At 43.1% G+C, this 20,854-nt stretch overlaps 1 protein-coding gene across 1 annotated transcript in view; it reads left to right on the plus strand.

Annotated features, from left to right (window-relative positions):
* Dnai1 (dynein axonemal intermediate chain 1) overlaps positions 1-20,854 on the plus strand; it is a 91,807-nt gene that overhangs the window by 27,260 nt on the left and 43,693 nt on the right. Inside the window, exons 2-4 of the mRNA XM_004658486.2 lie at positions 15,782-15,814; positions 18,173-18,271; positions 18,448-18,528. Coding sequence (XP_004658543.2) covers positions 15,782-15,814; positions 18,173-18,271; positions 18,448-18,528 — 213 coding nt within the window. The remainder of the gene's footprint in view (positions 1-15,781; positions 15,815-18,172; positions 18,272-18,447; positions 18,529-20,854) is intronic.

Here is a 20,854-nt window from a genome sequence, read left to right on the forward strand (position 1 = left end):
ACCTTGTTCAATGCTTTACACTTGACCTCACATATCCTTTCACATACAGTTTGTGGCAGTGTTAGGAATCTAGAATCACTTACTCTGGAGCTCTATCTTTTTTTTTTTTTCTTTTTTAAGGCAGGGTCTCACTGTAGCTCAGACTGAACTGGAACTCACTCTGTAGTCACAAGCAGGCCTTGAACTTGTGAAGCTCCTCCTACCTCTGCCACCTGAGTACTGGGATCAAAGGTGTGGAGTACTGTCGTAAAAAAAAAATTATCTGGGCTGGAGAGATGGCTTAGCAGTTAAGCGCTTGCCTGTGAAGCCTAAGGACCCCGGTTTGAGGCTCGGTTCCCCAGGTCCCACGTTAGCCAGATGCACAAGGGGGCACACGCGTCTGGAGTTCGTTTGCAGAGGCTGGAAGCCCTGGCGCGCCCGTTCTCTCTCTCTCCCTCTATCTGTCTTTCTCTCTGTGTCTGTTACTCTCAAATAAATAAATAAAAATTTAAAAAAATTATCTATTTTTTTGACAGAGAGAAAGAGAAAAAGAGGTAAATATTTCTCTCTCTCTCTCTCTCACCTCCAGCCATTGCAAACAAACTCCGGATGTATGCACTATCTTGTGCATTTGGATTACGTGGGTACTAGAGAATCAAACCTGCATCCTTAGGCTTCACAGGCAAGCACCTTAACCACTAAGCCATCTTTCCAGCCCCAAGCTGTGTCTTTTAAACCCTATACTACTTTGCCCTCAGATTTCCAGTGAGGTATGGGGTTGGTTTTTTGTTTTTTTTTTAATCTCCTATTCCTGCACTCTGAAATCTGAGACGTGGCATTAGTAGGAAAGAAAAACCTTTTTTATTATATTTTGTTGATGTTTAAGTTCTCAGCATTATAACTTTAAAACTCATGCACATGAGACTGAGAAGATGGCTCAGTGAGTAAAGTGCTTGATGCCCAAACATGAGACCTGAGTTTGGATCCCCAGCATCCATGTAACATTCTGGGCATCGCAGCATGCATTTGTAATCCCAGCACTGGGAAGGCAGAGACAGGGCAATCCCTGGACTTGCTGGCTGGCTTACCCAGTCAGGTCTGTAAACTCTAGGATCAGTGAGAGAAAACTAAGGTGGAGAAGTGACTGAAGAAAACACCCAGTGTTGACCTCTGCCTCCACATGCATATACACATGTGCGTGTTCACCCACATGCACTTGGGAGGCTAAGGTAGGAGAATAAATTCAAGGCTAACCTGGGCTTCAGAGTAAGTGCCGAATCAGACTAAAGTAGGACCCTGCCTCAAAAAAACTAAAATAAAATTATAAAATTAAAACCATAACAAGGGCTGGAGATATGACTTAGCTGTTAAGTTGCTTGCCTGCAAAGTCAAAGGACCCAGGTTTAATTCCCCAGTACCCACATAAAGCCAGATGCATAAAGTGGTGCAAGCACCTGGAGTTTGTTGCAGTGGTCAGAGGCCCTGGCATGCCCATTCTCTCCCTCTCTCTCTCTCTCAAATAAATAAATAAAATATTTTTATAGGTTTTTAAAAATTATTTTGTTCATTTTTATTTACTTATTTGAGAGCGACAGACACACAGAGAAAGAGGCAGAGAGAGAGAGAGAGAAAGAAAATGGGCGTGCCAGGGCCTCCAGCCACTACAAACTCCAGACGCATGGGCCCCCTTGTGCATCTGGCTAACGTGGGTCCTGGGGAATCGAGCCTCGAACCGGGGTCCTTGGGTTTCACAGGCAAGCACTTAACCGCTAAGCCATCTCTCCAGCCCCATAATTTTTTTTTTCAAAAACTGTGAAAGTGCCGGGTGTGGTGGTGCACGCCTTTAATCCCAGCACTCAGGAGGCAGAGGTAGGGGGATCACCATGAGTTCGAGGCCACCCTGAGACTAAAGTGAATTCCAGGTCAGTCTGAGCTAGAGTGAAACCCTACCTCAAAAAAAAACAGAAAAAAAAAACTGTGAAAGTAAGGCTGAAGGGATGGCTTAGCAGTTAAGGAGTTTGCCTACAAAGCCAAAGGACCCAGGTTCAATTCCCCAGGACTCACCTTAGCCAGATAGATGCACAAGGGGATGCTCTCATCTGGAGTTCCTTTGCAGTGGCTGGAGGTCCTGGTGCACCCATTCTCTTTCTCTGTCAAATAAATAAAAATAAAATATTTTTTAAAAACTTGTGAAAGTAGTATAAGGTATAATCTTTTATCCTCTCCCACATAATTCCCTAATCACACTGTTTGTAGACTATTGTCAAGAACATTGTTTAGAGATGCTTCATAATCTTCCAGAAATCTTATATGTATATGCAAATAAACATATGCACATATTCTTAAAGTGAGCAGATATTCTTATAGCTTGCCTATCTATCATTTATCTATCATCTATCTATCTAGGGTGGCCTGCAACTCTGAGGCTGAGGGTGACATTAAATTCCTGATCCTCTTGGATCCACCTCCTAAGTGCGCATTTGTCATTACTTCCAGTTTTATGTTGTGCTGGGGATTGAACTTGGGCTTTCATGCATGCTAGGCTGACACCCTACCCACTGAGCCACGTCCCTAGTCCTTGCTTTTTTATTTATTTTATTTTATTTATTTATTTGAGAGAAAAACAGAGGGAAAGAATGAGCACACCAGGGCCTCTAGCCACTACAAATGAACTCCAAATGCATGCACCAGCTTGTGCATCTGGCTTATGTGAGTTCTGGGGAATTGAAACCTGGGTCCTTAGGCTTCATAGGCAAGTGCCTTAACTACTAAACCATCTCTCCAGCACCCATCTTTGCTTTTTTTGTTTGTTCTTGTTTTTGTTTTTCAAGGTAGGGTCTTGCTCTAGCCCAGGTTGACCTGGAATTCATTATGTAGTCTCAGGGTAATCTTGAACTATGGTGATCCTCCTATCTCTGCCTCCCAAGTGCTGGGATTGAAGGCCTGCACCACCATGCCTGGCTCATCCTTGCTTTTTAATTCATTTTTTTCTTTTCCTTTCTCCTTCTTTTGTTCTTCCTCCTTTCCTCTTTCCTGTTTTTTTTCAAACCAAGGGGCCTCACAGTAAGCTACAAACTTAGCCCCATAACTTTTTTTTTTTTTTAAACAATGTGCTTTGGAGAGCTTTCCATAACAATACATAAAGAGTTACCTCATTCTTTTTAATTTATTTTTAATTTATTTGTTTAAGCTGCATGTGGTGGCTCAGGCCTTTAATCCCAGCACTTGAGAGGCTGAAGTAGGAAGATTGCTTTTTAGCTTCCTAAACACTTTTTTTTCCCTTTTTTGCTTGTGTGTGTGTGTGTGTGTGTGTGTGTGTGTATGAGATGTAATGTGTGTATGCATGTGTATGTGCTCTTGGGTTGTCCAATATACTGTCCCCTGTGGTATGGGTTGCTCATCTGCAGAGGCAGGAGTGAAATGTAAGGTCCACTCCATCCCTCCTCTCCTCATCTTGTTTTGAGTCAGAGTTCCTTCTTTTAAAGATTAATTCTGGAGATTCAGAGTTTCACTTCACTGCTCCAGCTATTTACTTGGGATCTGGAGATTTAAACTTAAGCTTGATCAGGAAACACACCTAACCACTGAGCTATCTCTCCAGCCCTTAACTTATCTTTTCAAGTTTTAAAAACTATTTATTGACAACCATGATCATAATCCCCTCACTCCAACTTTCCTCATTCCCTTTCCCTATTCCCCCTCCACTGACTTCCTTTTTCCTAGCTAGTCACTTTTCTATTTTGATGTCATAATTTTCCCCCTCCTATTATACTGGTCTTATGAAGGTAGCTTCAGCCACTGTGAGGTCATGAATATCAAAACCACTTTCTGTCTGGATGACAGTATTACAAAGCACTCCTCCACTTCCTTTGGCTCTTACATTCTTCCCACCACCTATTTTGCAGTGGTCTCTGAGCCTGCAAAGGTGTGATAGAGATGTGCCACTTAGTGCTAAATACTCTACTGTTACTTCTCAGCACCTTGGTGAATTTTGAGTCACCCCAGTAGTCAATGCCATCTGAAAATAGAAACTTCTCTAACCCAAAATGAGAGTAGCATTAATATATAGGCATAAACATAAATGTTTAGCTGGCAGCTTGATGGCTCAATAGACCCACTTTGCCAGACAAGAGTAGGAGTTCCCCCTCTAAGGCTTATGACCTCCCCAGACACAGACATTAAATGAGGTTTTCAGTACAAGGCATGAATTTCCTCCCATGGAGCGAGCCTCAAATTCAGTAAGAAGGCAGTTAGTTTCCCCCATAACAAACATGCCACTATTGCACGAGTTGGCACATTTGACTTCAGTGGCCATCCATAGCGCTTGTAGGGTCCACTTCTGGTTAAGACCGTTGATAACTTTTCTCCCCCAACAGGCTGCATAGCTCTTTCCAGTATCATGACAGTTAGTCCACAGGGAGAAGGCTTCCAACCAAGTTCCAGTTTGATTTCTCAGTGTCTGCAGCTTAAGCATGTAGGGTATTTTGTTTTTAATTTTATTTACTTATTACATAGAGAGAGAGGCAGATAGAAAGAGTGAGTAAAGCCAGGCATGGTGGCACACTCCTTTAATCCCAGCACTCGGGAGGCAGAGGTAGGAGGATCGCTGTGAGTTCGAGGCCACCCTGAGACTCCATAGTGAATTCCAGGTCAGCCTGGGCTAGAGTGAGACCCTACCTCAAAAAACCAAAAAAAAAAAAGAAAAAAGAAAGAAAGAAAGAAAGAAAGAAAGAAAGAAAGAAAGAAAGGAAGGAAGGAAGAAAGAAAGAAAGAAAGGAAGGAAGAAAGAGTGAGTATGGGTGTGCCAGGGCCTCCTACCAATGCAAACAAACTCCAGCTGCATGTACTACTTTGTGCATCTGCCTTTACATGGGTACTGGGGACTCTAACTGGAGCAGTCAGGCCCTGTAAGCAAAGCGCCTTTAACCACTGATCAATCTCTCCAGCCCAGCAATAGGATCTTACCATCTAGTTCTGGCGGATAGCAAGAGCATTGACAGTGGGCTGCAATGTTTTGGGGGCATCAAAGTCATCTTCTATCAATAACTTTCTGGAAAGTATTTCACCCCTGGCAGTGAAATTTTCTTGTAACAATCTGTGGCTTCTTTTTTTTTTTTTTTTTAATTATTTATTTATTTATTTGAGAGCGACAGACACAGAGAGAAAGACAGATAGAGGGAGAGAGAGAGAATGGGCGCGCCAGGACCTCCAGCCTCTGCAAACGAACTCCAGATGCGTGCGCCCCCTTGTGCATCTGGCTAACGTGGGACCTGGGGAACCGAGCCTCGAACCGGGGTCCTTAGGCTTCACAGGCAAGCGCTTAACCGCTAAGCCATCTCTCCAGCCCAATATTACAAATAATGTTGAAAATAAATCTTGTTTTCAAAGTAACAAACTTTGGGGACCAGGAGAGATAGCTTAGTCAGTAAAATGATTGCCTCAGAAGAATGAGGACTAGAGTTTGGTCCCCAGAATCCACAGAAAATGCAAGCTGTAGTGGTATGAACTTTTAATCCCAGCACTAGGGAGAATCCCTGGGGTTCACTGGCCAGCCAGTGTAGCATAATTAGTGAGCTCCAAGACAGTGAGAGACCTTGTCTGAAAGGAAGTGAATGGCGTTCCTGTGGACAACACCTGACCTCCACACACACACACACACACACACACACACACACACACACACACACACACACACACGCCCGCACGCATGCATGCATACACGCACACACACACATGTGTATTTATAAAAAGTTTTAAAAAATCAAACTACTCAATTTTGAAATGAACAGAATGCATAAGATACATGTACAAAAATTTCTGTCAGAAAAATTTGAGTAAGAGTTGCTGAATTGAGGGCATATACATTTAAAATTTTGATCTCATCAAATTTCCCTACAAAAATCTGCATCAACTTGTACTATCAGAAGAATATATAACAGTGCCTATATGCCACTGTTTCAAAGCCTCAGGGTCTCTCACTAAACACTTATTGGGGTACCTTTTGTATGCTTTAAACATCACACTCAGCTCAGGGATTTGAAATGCACTCACTGTAGTTGGTGGAAGATGCATTGGTGTGTTGCCAATCCTTTGGGACTAAGAGCTTCTACTCTTTTCGAAACGGAAGCTGCAAGCTGGTGAGGTATTTAGTTTCAATTTAGCTTAATGGAAACCTGTTAGTGAGTTTTAAAATAAGGACCAAGACAACTGAAATGGTAAACATGGTCTCCTGGGCTCCAAGAAAAAGGAAACAGTGTCTGTCGGTTTGCATGCTTTGGAGCGTGCCTCTTTCCAGGAGCAATCATATGCAGCAGTGAAGTCTTCAGTGAAGTTATGATCTGTTAAAGACTCTGGTCATCCCCAGGGTGGGTGCTTCCTAATAGGCAAAGGGCCAGAAAGATTTTGTATGGCTTTGGGCAGAACAAGGTCCATTTACTGGGCAGGATCTCTGGCCGGGCACCACACTATATGCCTTCTGTCCATCATCTTATTTGATCCTCACAACAAGCCTATAATTGTCTGGAGGGGATTGCCATAATCTCATTTTATATATAAGGACCTGGACTGTTTACAGTGCACTCTTCCAGACACGAAGTGGTCTGGATATCCATGACCTCATAGTGCCTGGTGCTACCTACACAGGACCAACATAAAAGGAAGAAAAGATGATATCAAAATAAAAGAGAGACAGATTGAGAGGGGGAGGGGATATGATGGAGAGTGGAGTTGCAAAGGCAAAGTGCGGGAGGGAATTACCATGGTTTATTGTTTATAACTATGGAAGCTGTCAATAAAACATAATTAAAAAATAATAAGGACCCGAGGTTCAGAGAAAAGGAGTCTTTTCTCCAAGAGTCATAGAATCAAGCAGGCAGCGCTGTGGAGACCCAAACCCAGATATAATTAAGTTCAAAGCCCACACTTGGTCTCCATGACCCATGTGATCAAATACTCTTTTTAAAAATGATAAATCCCAGCACTTGGGAGGCAGAGGTAGGAGGATCGCCATGAGTTCGATGCCACCCTGAGACTCCGTAATGAATTCTAGGTCAGCCTGGTGAGAGTGAGACCTACCTCAGAAAAACAACAACAACAACAACAAAAATGATAATGGATGGATTAAGAATTTTCAAATTGCCAAATTTAGGGCTGGGGAAATGGGTGAAATGCTTGCTGGATGAGTATAGGCCACAGGTAAAAGCTGGGTGTGGTGATGTGAGCCTGTAGCCCCAGTGCTGGGGAGGAAGAGACAAAAGAACCCCTGAGACTGTTTGATAGCTAGTCTAGCCACATTCGTAAGTCCTAGGTTCAATAAGAAACCCTGTCTAGGTTGGCCATGTTGGTGCATGCCTTTCATCCTAGCACTCAGGAGGCTGAGGTAGGAGGATTGCTGTGAGGTCAAGACCAGCCTGAGACAAATTCCAGGTCAGCCTGGGCTAGAGCAAGACCCTACTTTGAAAAACCAAAAAAAAAGAAAGCAAGAAAGAAGTCCTGTCTCAAATTTAGAGGAGCAATCAGGAAAGATTCCTAACATTGACCTCTGACCTACACACACACACACACACACACATGCTAACACATGTGTACCATACATATACAAACATGCATGCACATACTCATACACACTACACACAAATACACAAGCAAAAAGATTTCCTTTGTTATCCTAAAATATACTCAAGGATACATAGTTACTCATACTATATCAAAATAATCAAGGACCAAAATAGTTGTAAGTGGATAGCCAGTAAGTGCTAATAATAATCACTTCTTATATTGACTAGGAAACTTGTTTTCAAAGTACCCTTACACTGAGCACATTATTATGTGAACAGTTCTCAGTGGCCTTGTCTTTAAAATCGGAGGTTTTGAGGAGCAGGTGTAATGATTAATGCCTGGAGGAGTGGTTGGCCATGCTCCCTCAACTGCAGCTAGGGTTGGTGATATGGTCTCTACCTGCCTCTGCCCCTCTCCTATGCCCTCTTCCCATTGTGCTGGGCAGATAGACCTGTTCTTGGTGAGTCAGTCCTGTAAATGAGCATGTCTCCTGTTAGCTATCTTGTTCTCTCTCGTTTCCTGTCCACAGCTTCCAGACTGCTCTGAAACACATTCTCTGCTCTTGGGCTTCCTCAAGTGTTCTAGGACAGGCTGAGTGGGGCTACAATGAAGGCTGATATTGCAAGTGAACCAGAGAGATGGGTCAGAGATTAGAGGTGCTTGCAAAGCCTAATGGTCCCAGTTCGATTCCCCAGTATCCACATAAAACCAGATGCACAAGTGACACATGCGTCTGGAGTTCACTTCAGGGCCAGAGGCCATGGTTTGTGCCCATTCTCATTCTCTCTCTTCTTATAAATAAATGAATAAAGTGACTGTCCTGAGGAGTGGACTAAGATAACAGGGATTTTGTGCTAGCTTGCATGTATGTCCCCCATAGACTCAGGTGTTTTATTAAAGCTTGTAATTTGGGGGCTGGAGAGATGGCTTAGTGGTTAAAAAGCTTGCCTGTGAAGCCTAAGGACCCAGGTTTGAATCCCTAGTAACCACATGAGCCAAATGCACAAGGTGGTACATGTGTCTGGAATTTGTTTGCAGTGGCTTGGACGCCCTGGCATGCTTATTCTCTCTCTCTCATAAATAATTTCTTTTTTAAAAAAGCTTGTAGCTTGGATCTCTAGCCACCTGGCTTGAGGAAATGTCACTGGAGACAGATCCTGGAGTCTAGCCCTAAGGTGTGTTTGGGGACAGATCTGATTTTCTAGCCCAAAGGCATGCAGAAGGGTTTGAGCTCTGCCTGGTTCCCCCCTGCTGCTTGCAGCCAAGTTTGTGCTGCTGCTTTTGGTTTTTGCTGGCTGATTGGTTATTGCTCTCTGCTTGGGCGTGTGGCAGTATCTTCTCCCACGGTTGATGGAACTTCCACATCCCCATCTGTAAGCTGGAGATAAATCCCCTCCTCCTCTAAACTGTGCCTGGTTTGGGTGTTCATCCCTGCAATGTGGAAACCTACCTAAAACAAATGTTAATCTAACAATCACCCTAAGGTGTGCTAAACCAAGCAGATGATCCAGAACTGTGCCTGAAGAATGAGATGGCAAGCTCCAGAGAGTCAGCATCCTAATAGGGGAGGTGGACCCACACATAGGCTGCCTGACAGAAGGGTGTTGATTGTGGCTAGACATCACAGTTGGTGGTAGTAAGGGCAGAGGGCAAGATGCTTAGCATAGAGTAGTAATGTCAAATGACTCAGGAAGGAGGGAATGTGTGGTGGTTTTATTCAGGTGTCTCCCATAAACTTATGTGTTCTGAATGCTAGGTCCCTGCTGATGGCAATTTGGGAATTGAAACCTCCAGGAGGCAGTGTATTGTTGGGGGCGGGCTTATGGGTATTATAGCCAGTTTTCTCTTGCCCGAGTTTAGCATGCTCTTCTGTTGCTATTGTACATCTGATGTTAGCCAGGAGGTGATGTTCACCCTCTGCTCATGCCATCGATTTCCTCTGCCATCATGGAGCTTTTCCTCAAGTCTGTAAGCCAAAATAAATCCTTTTTTTTTTTCCCACAAGCTGCTCTTGGTTGAGTGATTTCTGCCAGTACTATGAACCTCACTGCAACAGCATGTGAAAATGGAGAAAGAGAACAGCTTTTTAAAAAACAGAAGTTTATTCTTAAAATGTGCAATCTTCAGGACAACTCTTCATTCTAGTTATAGGTGGTAAAAAGATGTATGGCAGAGAATCCAGATGTTTAAAAATGGATAAACTCAAAGGTCACTATTGCCTCAGGCACAAGGAGTGCCTGCTTTTTGTTAATTTATCTCTTCTCCTCTTTTGGTTTTTGGAGGCAGAGTTTCACTGTAGCCGAGGCTGACCTGGAATTCACTATGTAGTCTCAAGGTGGCCTCAAACTCATGGAAATCATCCTCCTACCTCTGCCTCCCCAGTGCTGGGTGGCAGTGGTGGCAGCAGCGGCTGCTGCTTCTGAACTTTAGAACAATTTTATTATAGAGATTATAGACAGAATTTAAGAGAAGCAAAGAATACAGAGCTTCTGCTCAAGAGGAGGTAGGAGTGGGGTTCCTGGAAATGGGAAAAGCCCCTTTTGTGGCTTTTTAAATTTTACCTGGGATTGAGCCCCTCCCCTGCATCCTTCACTTTTATCTCTCTGACTTTTTAAAAATCATTTTATTTATTTATTTGAGAGAGAGAAGAGAAATAGGCAGATAGAGGACAGGCTCACCAGGGCCTGCAGCTGTAGCAAACAAGCTCCAGATGCATGTGCCACCTTGTGCAACTGGCTTACGTGGGTACTGGGGAACCAAACCTAGGTCCACAGTTTTCACAGGTATAGCAGACAGCTTCAGGTTCGCTGAGATTAACTTCCAGACCAGGCACAGTTATGGAGGAAGGGATATTTATTGAAGCTTACAGATCCAGGAGAAGTTCCATAATGGCAGAAGAAGCTGGCCTGCTTTCACAGGACCAAGCAGAGAGAGAGAAACAAGCCAAAAAGCCAAAAGCCAAAAGCCACACAGCACAGCACACTTCAGGAATTCTAGCTAGGCACACTTTGCATATCTTTAGATTGAAATCTGAAACCCCACATCACACCTTAAGATCTACCCAGTGACACCACCTCCAGCCAGGTGACTGCAGATGCAAACTACAAACTAATAAAACACCAAGTATATTGGGGCCATCTATTCAATCCACCACAACAGGCAAGCACCTTAACTTTAAGCCATCTGTCCAGCCCTCTCTGACTTTTTGTTCCTATACCAAACCCTTCTCCTCAGTGGTCTCCTTTGCTTGCTTCTTGGGCAGTTTTCAGGGGCTTCACCTTGATTTATGGCACCTGCCACCTCTTCCTTGGGATTTGGGTAGTCTCTCCTAGGCTAGCCACTGTCACCTACCCAAGGCTGCAGGGCATAGCTGACCACCAGACACACTGGCTCAGTCTCCCTGCTTTCCTATACAAACTGAGGGAAAATTCTGACTGAATATGGCTGTGGGAAGGAAAGGGTAGGACTGAGGTAGATGCCATGACAGAGAATTTGGACTTCATCTCATAACTGATGGGGTGTTCTTAGCTTCATTAAACCAAGAGAGTGGCATTATCAGGTTGATATTTTAGGAAGACCATTTGTGGATAGTGACTAAGAGTTTGGTTTCAAATTCTGCCAGTTTTGGGTCAGTTGCCTCATCCCTCTATACCTCAGTGTCCTCATCTGTAAAGTAGGATAATGATGATCCTGGTCTTGTAGACCAATGAGAACTGTTAAATGAGATAATATATACATAAATTGCTTAGTAAATGGCTAGTCAAAAAAAAGTAAGTACTCAATAGCTGATAGTGAGCATAACATTATACAGAAAAGAAGCTGGAGACCAGGAGATAGAATGTGGTCAGTCAATAAGAACAGAGGAATGTTCAACTGTAAAGGAGTGCAGACTGAGACTTCAGCTATCACGTTGATGAGCAGAGTTAAATTGTCTTCCATAGTAGGCTGGGTTAATTTCTTTTTCCTGTCTCACTTGACCAAATAAAACAAGCCTTCCCAAGAAAGGAGGCCTTCCTTTGGTCAATAGTAAGAAAATGGTGGGCCTTTTCTGATGCAATTTCCAAACCACCTCCCATATGTATTGAAATATTATAATTCTTTTCATAGTACTGCCCCAAAATGCAGAGACTACAGAGTGTCCATCTGAAGATATATTTGGTCCTTAGTCTCTCAGTAGCCAGTACTTACGGTAATAATGGAAGGTGGAAGGGATCCGGCTTAGAGTGAGGAAAGTAAGAGTGGAGGGAGAAGGAGAAAGGTGGTGATATGCAAGGAGGAGTTTGATTAAAAAAGGGTACATGGATAGGGTTTTGTTAGCGAGAGCTTCGAGGAGGAAGAGGAAGGAAGAGCTAGGAAGAACTGTTGCTCCTGGCAGAAACAAAACAATGAAAGCAAAGGTGGGAAGGTCCAGGCCAGGCCCAGGGACTTGGATTGTACCTCAAGGTCCCAGCATATGAAGGATAGGAAAGCAGGCTGGAATAGATATTTAGGGCCAGATGATGGAGTTCTGAAGGCCCAGGGAGGGAGTCTGGGCTTTCTTCTTCTGTGGTTTGATGGCTCCTGGAAGCAACCATCAAAGGCTTTTCAGGAATTCAGGCTTGTCTGTCTCAGGCTTCTCTTTCTGGAAGACCAAGGGCCCAAAGTGGCAGCCCGACATTCAATCTCCTCTGCCATGGTTGGGAAGCCAGGACTGCAGCTGATTTCATTGGCCTGTTTTGCATTTATTATAGTGTGGCTTTTATAGTGTGTTAATTGAAATATTTCCAACTGCCAAAAACAATTACACTCAAATTGCCTTGTCAGTTCTTTTATTGCCAGATAAATGTTTTACAGACATATTTACAGGGGGCAGTGGTAACTGGATCTCATTTTCTGTTTAAGGCTGGTGGTTTGAGTTGGGATTGGCCCTCCAGTGCTCTGTTGTGGGCCAGAAAGCTGTTGGACATTGTGGTGCTTCCACCCTGTTACCTTAGGGATCAGAGGCTCTTCAAAGGAAAGCCTCATGTGGCCTAACCTGGAGAAGGGTTCCTATTGATAGAAACCTTGGTAACGTGGCAGAAATCTGAATCTTGCTGCTTGCCCTTCCAGTAACAATTCCAGCCCTAGCTGAGATGTGCTTTTTTGTTCTCCTGGGATCTCTTTCCCCCTTCCCACCATTTAGCCTTTCCCAGTGGCCCTGGCATTCTGAGATATGAGAGCACATATCTGCTCTAACTCCCACACTTTGCATTTGGGATTTTCCAATTTCTAACATTGTTCTCTTTCCTGCTATTTTCTCTTTCTGAAAAACATCTTCTCCACCTAGACAACAAATCTTGTCTTTGACACCCAGCTGAGAAATGTCCACCTCTGGAATCTTTCTTGAGCACCCCAGGCTAGGTAGGTACCATCCCTCATCATTCCTACAGCACCCTGGCATAGAATTAGCTTTTGAGGAACATATGCTAAGTGAGTGAGTGAGGGGCACTGATGCTACTAAGCTGCCCTCCACAGACCCTGAGCAAACTGGGGCAAGGACTTCATCTTTTCTTTTCATTGGCTCACTACTAATGTTAGTACCTGATACACAACTAGATACTTCACAAATGTTTATCAAGTTGAATTGACCATGTTGCTCATCTTAGACAGCATATGGTCACTATAACAAAATACCTAAGGTAGGCTACTTCTTGAAAAAAGAGGTTTATTTTTAGCTCACAATTCTAAAGATTCAAGGGCATTGCTTCTATATCAGTTGTGCTGTGGTGAGGCCCTCATAGCAAATGGCAGAACTAATGCAAGAGGACATGTCATAACTTGAACCAGGAAGCAGAGAGAAAAAGAGATGCAAGGCTTTCTCCTTTCATAAACATCCTCTCAGGAAATTACGAAGGAGTTACTAAAGTACTATAATCCCTTTTGAGAGCTTGTTTCCAGTGACCTAAGGTCTTCCTACTAGGCTCCATCTTTTTTTTTTTTTTCAAGGTAGGGTCTTGCTCTAGCCCCAGCTGACCTAAAATTCACTTTGTCTCACAGCAGCCTCGAACTCACATTGATCCTCCTACCTCTGTCTCTTGAGTTCTGGTATTAAAGGTGTGTGCCACCATGAGGCATTAGGCCGTATCTTTTAAATGTCCCATCATTTCCCAATACTTACCCCGAAGACCTACAACACATGAACTTTGGGGACATCAAACTCTTGGGAACATAGAATTTTCATGTGGTCAAAACTTGAGGTCATCATGCTCGGTTTATACAGTTACTGATGAGGAAATTGAAACCTAAAAAGGAAAATCTTTTCCCATGGTCATGATCACTAATGCATTCTTGATGTCACTCATTTATTCTACCTATAGGTAATTTGAACACTTTCCATGTTCTAAGCATTGTTCTAGATGCTGAGGATACAGCAGTGTACAGTGCAAATAAAATATTTGTTTAGGGGCTGGAGAGGTATCTTTTTTTTAATTTTTAAATTTTTATTAACATTTTCCATGATTATAAAAAAAGTCCCATGGTAATACCCTCCCTCCCCACCCCCACACTTTCCCCTTTGAAATTACATTGGAGAGATATCTTAATGGTTAAGGTGCTTGCCTGCAAAGCCAAAGGTCCCAGGTTCCACTCTCCAGGACCTGTGTAAGCCATATGCACAAAGTGGTGCATGCATCAGGAGTTCATTTGCAGTGGCTGAAGGCCCTGGTGTACCAATTCTCTCTCTCTCTCGCTAGCAAATAAATAAATAATAAATAAAAATTAAAAAGAAGTAGAGATCTAGTGTTTAAAAAAGTATTTGTTAGCCGGGCGTGGTGGCGCATGCCTTTAATCCCAGCACTCGGGAGGCAGAGGTAGGAGGATCACCGTGAGTTCAAGGCCACCCTGAGACTACAGAGTGAATTCCAGGTCAGCCTGGACCAGAGTGAGACCCTACCTCGAAAAACCAAAAAAAAAAAAAAAAAAAAAAAAGTATTTGTTTAGGACAGATTATATTATTCCAAATAAGTGTTTATAATATACCTTTGGAATCCCCTTATTGTCCAGTACAAAACTGATCACTTAGCCTGTTCCTTAAAAATATTGCCGGGCATGGTGGTGCACGCCTTTAATCCCAGCACTCAGGAGGCAGAGGTAGGAGGATTGCCATGAGTTTGAGGCCACCCTGAGACTCCATAGTGAATTCCAGGGCAGCCTGGGCTAGAGTGAGACCCTACCTCGAAAAACCAAAAAAATATATAGATGTATTTATGGCACTAGTTATAACTAAGAAATGACTTGCTAGGTGTGGTGCAAACCTTTAATCCCAGCACATGGGAGGCACAGGTAGGAGGGTTATGAGTTTGAGGCCAACCTGGGACTAAAGAGTGAGTTCCAGATCAGCCTGAGCTAGAGTGAGACCCTACCTCAAAAAATAAAAATAAATAAAAATAAAAAAAGGGAAAGAGAAAAAAATGCCTTAGGTTGACTCTTCATAGGTTAGTCTCAGTGGTATTGAAAACATAGCTGCTTCAGATAAGAATATCTCCTTGGCTTAGCTAAAAACTATATGTTGTGGGGCTGGGGAGATGTCCCAGTGGATAAGCCGTTGCTTACTGCACAAGCATGAGGACCTCAGATTGATACCCAGTACCCATGTAAAAAGCCAAATATAGGATCATGGAACTGGAGAGATAGCTTAACTACTAAAGGTGCTTGCATGTAAAGCCTGCCAGCCCAGGGTCAATTCCTCAGTACTCATGTAAAATCAGATGCACAAAATGGCATACGTGTCTGGAGTTCATTTGCACTGGCAAGAGGCCCTGGATTACCCCCAATAAATAGATAAATAAATAAATATTTTTTAAAGCCAGGTTTGGCTATGCATGCCTGTAACCCCAGTAGTGAGTGGGTTTGAGACAGGAAAATCACCGAGGCTCACTGGTCAGCCAGTTTAACTGAAAATGGGAAGGTCCAATTACAGAGAGAGACTCTGTCTCAGGGAAATAAGTAGAAGAATGAAAGAAGAGGATACCCGATGTATTCCTCTGGCCTCTGCACATATGCATATGTGGCATGCTCATCATACACACCATGCATACTAACCACCACAAAAAAAATAAAAAATCACATGTTGCCACCCAAACTGGCACTGGAACTGTTTTTGAAACTTGGGAAAGTCCAATGTCTATTGCTGCAATGTCTGTAGGCAAAAGCCTCCCTATAATACTGTTGATGATACTCCTGTGTACATTTGCTTATGACTTACCTTCTGTTTGTCTTCTTCCTTTAGAGCGTCATTGGGACGAGAGGAGCCAGGAAGAGAGTAAGTGTTGAAACCACCATAGTCTCTCAAAAAGACACTAATGGCACTTTTTTCCTGGAGTTTGAAACTATTACCTATATATTTTTAGACAACTCAGACAAGCTAAAAGAAGAGCAATAAAATTACCCTTAGCCTATCACTTAGGATAAGTTTTTAGTTAACATATGACTTTGTATTCTCCCAGTTATTTTTATGCATTTATAAAAATTACATGTATTTATTCTTAAATGGAATCAAATGGTGTGTATTATTTTATGACCTGTTTTCACATTTTATAGACTCATTTGCAATTATTACATAATATTTTACCATATATTCCTTAAAGCCATACCATAATTTGTCCCACCATGCCTTAGTTTAGAAGAAATACTTAGATGTTTCACCATCTTTTTCACTATTATGACCAACCTTCTATCAAACATTCATATACCTATATCTCTGGGCAGGTCCTTGGTTATTTCCTTAATATAAATTCCTACTTATAAAAATTGGATTTATGGGGCTGGGAAGATGGCTCAGCAGTTAAAGGCACTTGCTTGCAAAGCCTACTGGCCCTGGTTCACTTCCTCACTGCCCACTTAAAGCCACATGCACAAAGTGCTGCATGCATCTAGACTACAACTGTAGTGACAAGAGGCCCTGGCATACCCAGATGTGCTCTCGCTCATGAATAATTTTTTTAATTGGGGCTGGGGAAATGGCCCAGTGGGTAAGAGCACTTATCATTTAAGCATGAGGCCCTGAGAGGGACTGAGACTGAGTTCAAATCCCTACCATAGATGTAAAAAGCTGGATGCAGGGCTGGAGAGATTGCTCAGTGGTTAAGGTGCTTTCTTGTGAAGTCTAAGGACCCAGGTTTGATAATCTTTTAAAAAATATTTTGATTTATTTATTTGCAAGGAGAGAGAGAGAAGAAAGAGATAGACAGAATGGGCGTGCCAGGGCCTCCATTCACTGCAAATGAACTCCAGGAGCATGTGTCGCTTTCTGCATCTGGCTGTACGTTGGTACTGGGGAACTGAACCTAGGTCATTAGGTTTTTCAGGCAGGCACTTTAACTGCTGAGCCATCCTTCCAGCCCAAAAGTAATCATTTTTATTTTATTTTTTAATATTTTATTTATTTATTTGTCATATTGTTGCAGTCCGGTTTGCCTTGCTGGTAGAAATCACCCAACCAAAAGCAACTTCTGGGAAAAAGATTTATTTTGGCTTACAGGCTCAAGGGGAAGCTCCACAATGGCAGGGGGAAACGATGGCATGAGCAGAGGGTGGACATCACCCCCTGGCCAACATAAGGTGGACCACAGCAACAGGAGGATGTGCCAAACACTGGCATGGGAAAACTGGCTATAAAGCCAATAAGCCCACCTCCAACAATACACTCCCTCCAGGAGGCATTAGTTCCCAAATATCCATCAGCTGGGGAGCTAGCATTCCCAACACCTAAGTTTATGGGGGACACCTGAATCAAACCAACACACACACACACACACACACACACAGACACATATATATATGTAGAGAGAGAGAGAGGTATTGAGGAGGGGAGAGAATGGGCAAACCAGGGCCTCCAGCCACCATAAATGAACTCCAGATGCATGCACCACCTTGTTCATCTGGCATATATGGGTCCTGGGGAATCAGACCTGGGTCTTTTGGCTGTGAAGGCAAGCACCTTAATTTCTAAGCCATCTCTCAGCCCAAGAGTAATCTTTAAAATTTTTTTAAATTTATTTTCAAGGTGTGGGTGGGGGGAAGAGTGAAAATGGGCACACCAGGGCCTCTTACCACTGCAAATGAAATCCAGATGCATCTGCCACTTTGTGCATCTGGCTTGACATGGTTACCGGGAAATCAATTCCAGGCTGTCAGCACTGAAAGCAAGTGCCTTTAACCACTGAGCCATCACCCCAACCCAACAGTGATCTTTTTTTAATGGCAATCTTAAGGTGGCAATTAGAAAGGCAAAGTTATAAATTAGATTAACAGTCATTTAACGAATAGCTTGAATCTTCTTGACAGCTAAGCTACTTCACATAAAGCCCTGCCTTTGGTCCTGGACTTTGGCTTCTAGGCATTGTGGAAGGCAGTAGGGAGAGACTATATTGCTCTTCTACTGGAGCCAAAGGTCCACCATTACGTTCCAGCTAAGCCCTGATCTTCAAGGCATTGAGAACTCTGGCCTGGACTGCTCCTTTGGAGTCGTCCGTGAGTGGTCTGCTGTACATTGTGTATTATGTACAAGAGGCAGAGGTGGGCTTCTGGGGAGCTTTGTGAACAAAGCGGCTGCCCGTGGTACTACTTGCTGTCGAAGCAGATTGGGGTCTCCTGACCTTCATATAAGGTTTTTGTCTAGGATGAAGATTCAGGGACTGATGTGGGAGAAGGAACAGATGAATGGACCCAGTCTAAAATCACCATTAGACCCCCAGACCAACTGGAGTTGACTGATGCGGTAAGTGAGCAGTTTCCCATCTTTGCTTCTTCCACCTCTTCCAGCTTCAGAGATGTGCTCTTCCACGGTACATGTTGGAAGCCCATACTAAGCCTGGTAGTACCCTGGGTGACCCTCAGACTTCAAGGAATTGGGAGGCCTTCATTCATGACCCTCTTTGTATTTCTCTCCCTCAGGAATTAAAGGAGGAGTTCACTCGAATCCTGACAGCCAACAACCCTCATGCACCCCAGAATATTGTCAGGTACAGCTTCAAAGTAAGTCATCCCTTCCTGGGCAGGGCCTCTAGGTCTTCTGGAAGCTTCTATGATTTTCCACATTGCAAAAGCATCAAATAGCCCAGGAAAGCCTTTAACTCACTATGTTGCCTAGGATGACCTTGAACATTCTCCTGCCTCTGACTCCTGAGAGCTAGGATGTGTATCATGTCTGGTTTAGGGCATTTTTATTTTCCCCAAAAGAAACTCCATACTTCACAATTGTAATTACCCAATCCATCCCCTTCCAGCTCTGGAAAACCAAGACTATTTTCTATCTCTATGGATTTTTATTCTGAACATTTCCTATGATAGAATCATAATCTGTGGTCTTTTGTGACTGACTTCTTTCAGCATAATGTTTTCAATTCATTCATGTTGTAGCATAGGTCAGTACTTCACATTTTCTCATTACCAAATAATATTCCATTGTGTGAATGTGCTGCATTTTCTTTAACCATTCATCAGTTGATGGACATTTAGATTGTTGCTGCTTTGTGTCTATTATGAATAATGCTGCTCTGAACATTTGTGTTTATCTTTGTGAAATGTTTCTTGAGCTCGCTGCTTCTTATTCAGACTGTATAGTCAGCTCCTCCACAAGACTGAGACAAACCCAGATGTGTTTCCTGAAAGGTACTATTCTAGAGCTTTGCTAATAGCCTCCCTTGGGCAGTCTTCAAAGGTCAGAGAGGAGCTTCTTTAACCTCTCTGACGTTATGTTGGAGTGTGATGCACCTTCCTGGCTTCTGTCCTGGTATCAGGAAGAGAGTCCCTCTAGAACTAGCCATGGCAGCCACGTTATAGGCTAGGGTTGGTGTTCTCTTTTCGGTTTCAATGTACCCTTCTTGCCCTTCCTTTGACTGAACTGCCAGCTGATAACCCTGGGCTCCAGGAAAGCTCACCTCAGCCAGCCCTCTAGGGGTATGTATCCATGCCTGTGTAGCATCTTCCACAGAGATGCTCTCTACCTCATTGGTCATGAGAGATCCAACATCTTTAGATTTTAGAGAAGAAACTAGAGAGCAGAGGCAGATGGTTCTAATTGAGGAATCCCTCCCCTGCTTTCACAGAAGCAATAGAGTCTCGATTTCATACCTAGCCTGAAGAGAAAGTTCCCAGTCAACTGTGGTGATGGGATGGAGGTAACATCTTAAATGACAACTAAATGGATAATTTATTCCCATGGGAACTCCCACCATCATAATAGTAGTTACTCTCTTATTGATAATTAACATCTAGTATGTATTATGTGTTAGGTGCAGTCTTAATAGGTTATGTTCATGGGATGAGGATGCAGCTATCAATAGAATGCCTGACTAACATGCATGAGGGTTTGATCCCCAGCATTTCATAAACTAGGCATGGTAACATACACCTGTAATCTCAGTACTTGGGTGGTAGAGGCAGGAGAATTAGAAGTTCAAAGTTATCCTTGGATATCTAGTAGCTCAGAGGTCAGCCAGGACTACATGAGACCCTGCCTCAAAAAAAAAAAATAGATTATTTCTGGGCATGGAGGCACATGCTTTTAATCCTAGCACTCAGGAAGCAGTGGTAGAAGGATTGCTGTGAGTTCCAGGTCAGCCTGGGCTACAGTGAGACCCAACCACAAGAAAATAACAACAACAAAAGATTATTAAATATTTTTAATTTTATTTATTTATTTATTTATTTGAGAGACGGAGGCAAAGAGAGAGAGAATGAACAGACGTGTCAGGTCCTCTAGCCACTGTAAATGAACTCCAGACTCATGTGCCACCTTGTGCATCTGCCTTATGTGGATCCTAGGGAATTGAACCTGGGTCCTTTGGCTTTGCAGGCAGGCACCTTAACTGCTAAGGAATCTCTCTAGCCCCAGATTATTAAATATTTTTGGTAGATAAAGAAACTAGGGCCTAAAGAAGTTAAGACCAAGGGCATACAGATAATAAGGGGAAGAGCAAGGATTTGAAACCAATTCTGCCTGCCTCCAAAGATCCTGCTCTTAACCACTGTAGTCTCCAATCTCCCCATCCATCTGAGTTACTGAGAGAGGAAGGAAGGGCTTCATGATGACTTTTTAAAAAAATACTTAAGTATTTATTTATTTATTTACTTTAAACAGAGGAGAGAGAGATTGGCTGAGAGAATATGAATGGGCATGTCAGGGCCTCTTGTTCCCACAAATTATTCCAGATGCATGTACTGCTTTGTGCAGGTGGCTTTATGTGGATGAACCTGTGCTGGTAGGACTTGAAATCAAACACCTTTAGCCACTGAGCAATCTTCTCAGCCCTTTATGATGACTTTTGGTTTTTTGAAGTAGGGTCTTTCTCTAGCCCAG

Source organism: Jaculus jaculus, chromosome 1 (genome assembly GCF_020740685.1).
Source record: "Jaculus jaculus isolate mJacJac1 chromosome 1, mJacJac1.mat.Y.cur, whole genome shotgun sequence".
NCBI lineage: Eukaryota > Metazoa > Chordata > Mammalia > Rodentia > Dipodidae > Jaculus > Jaculus jaculus.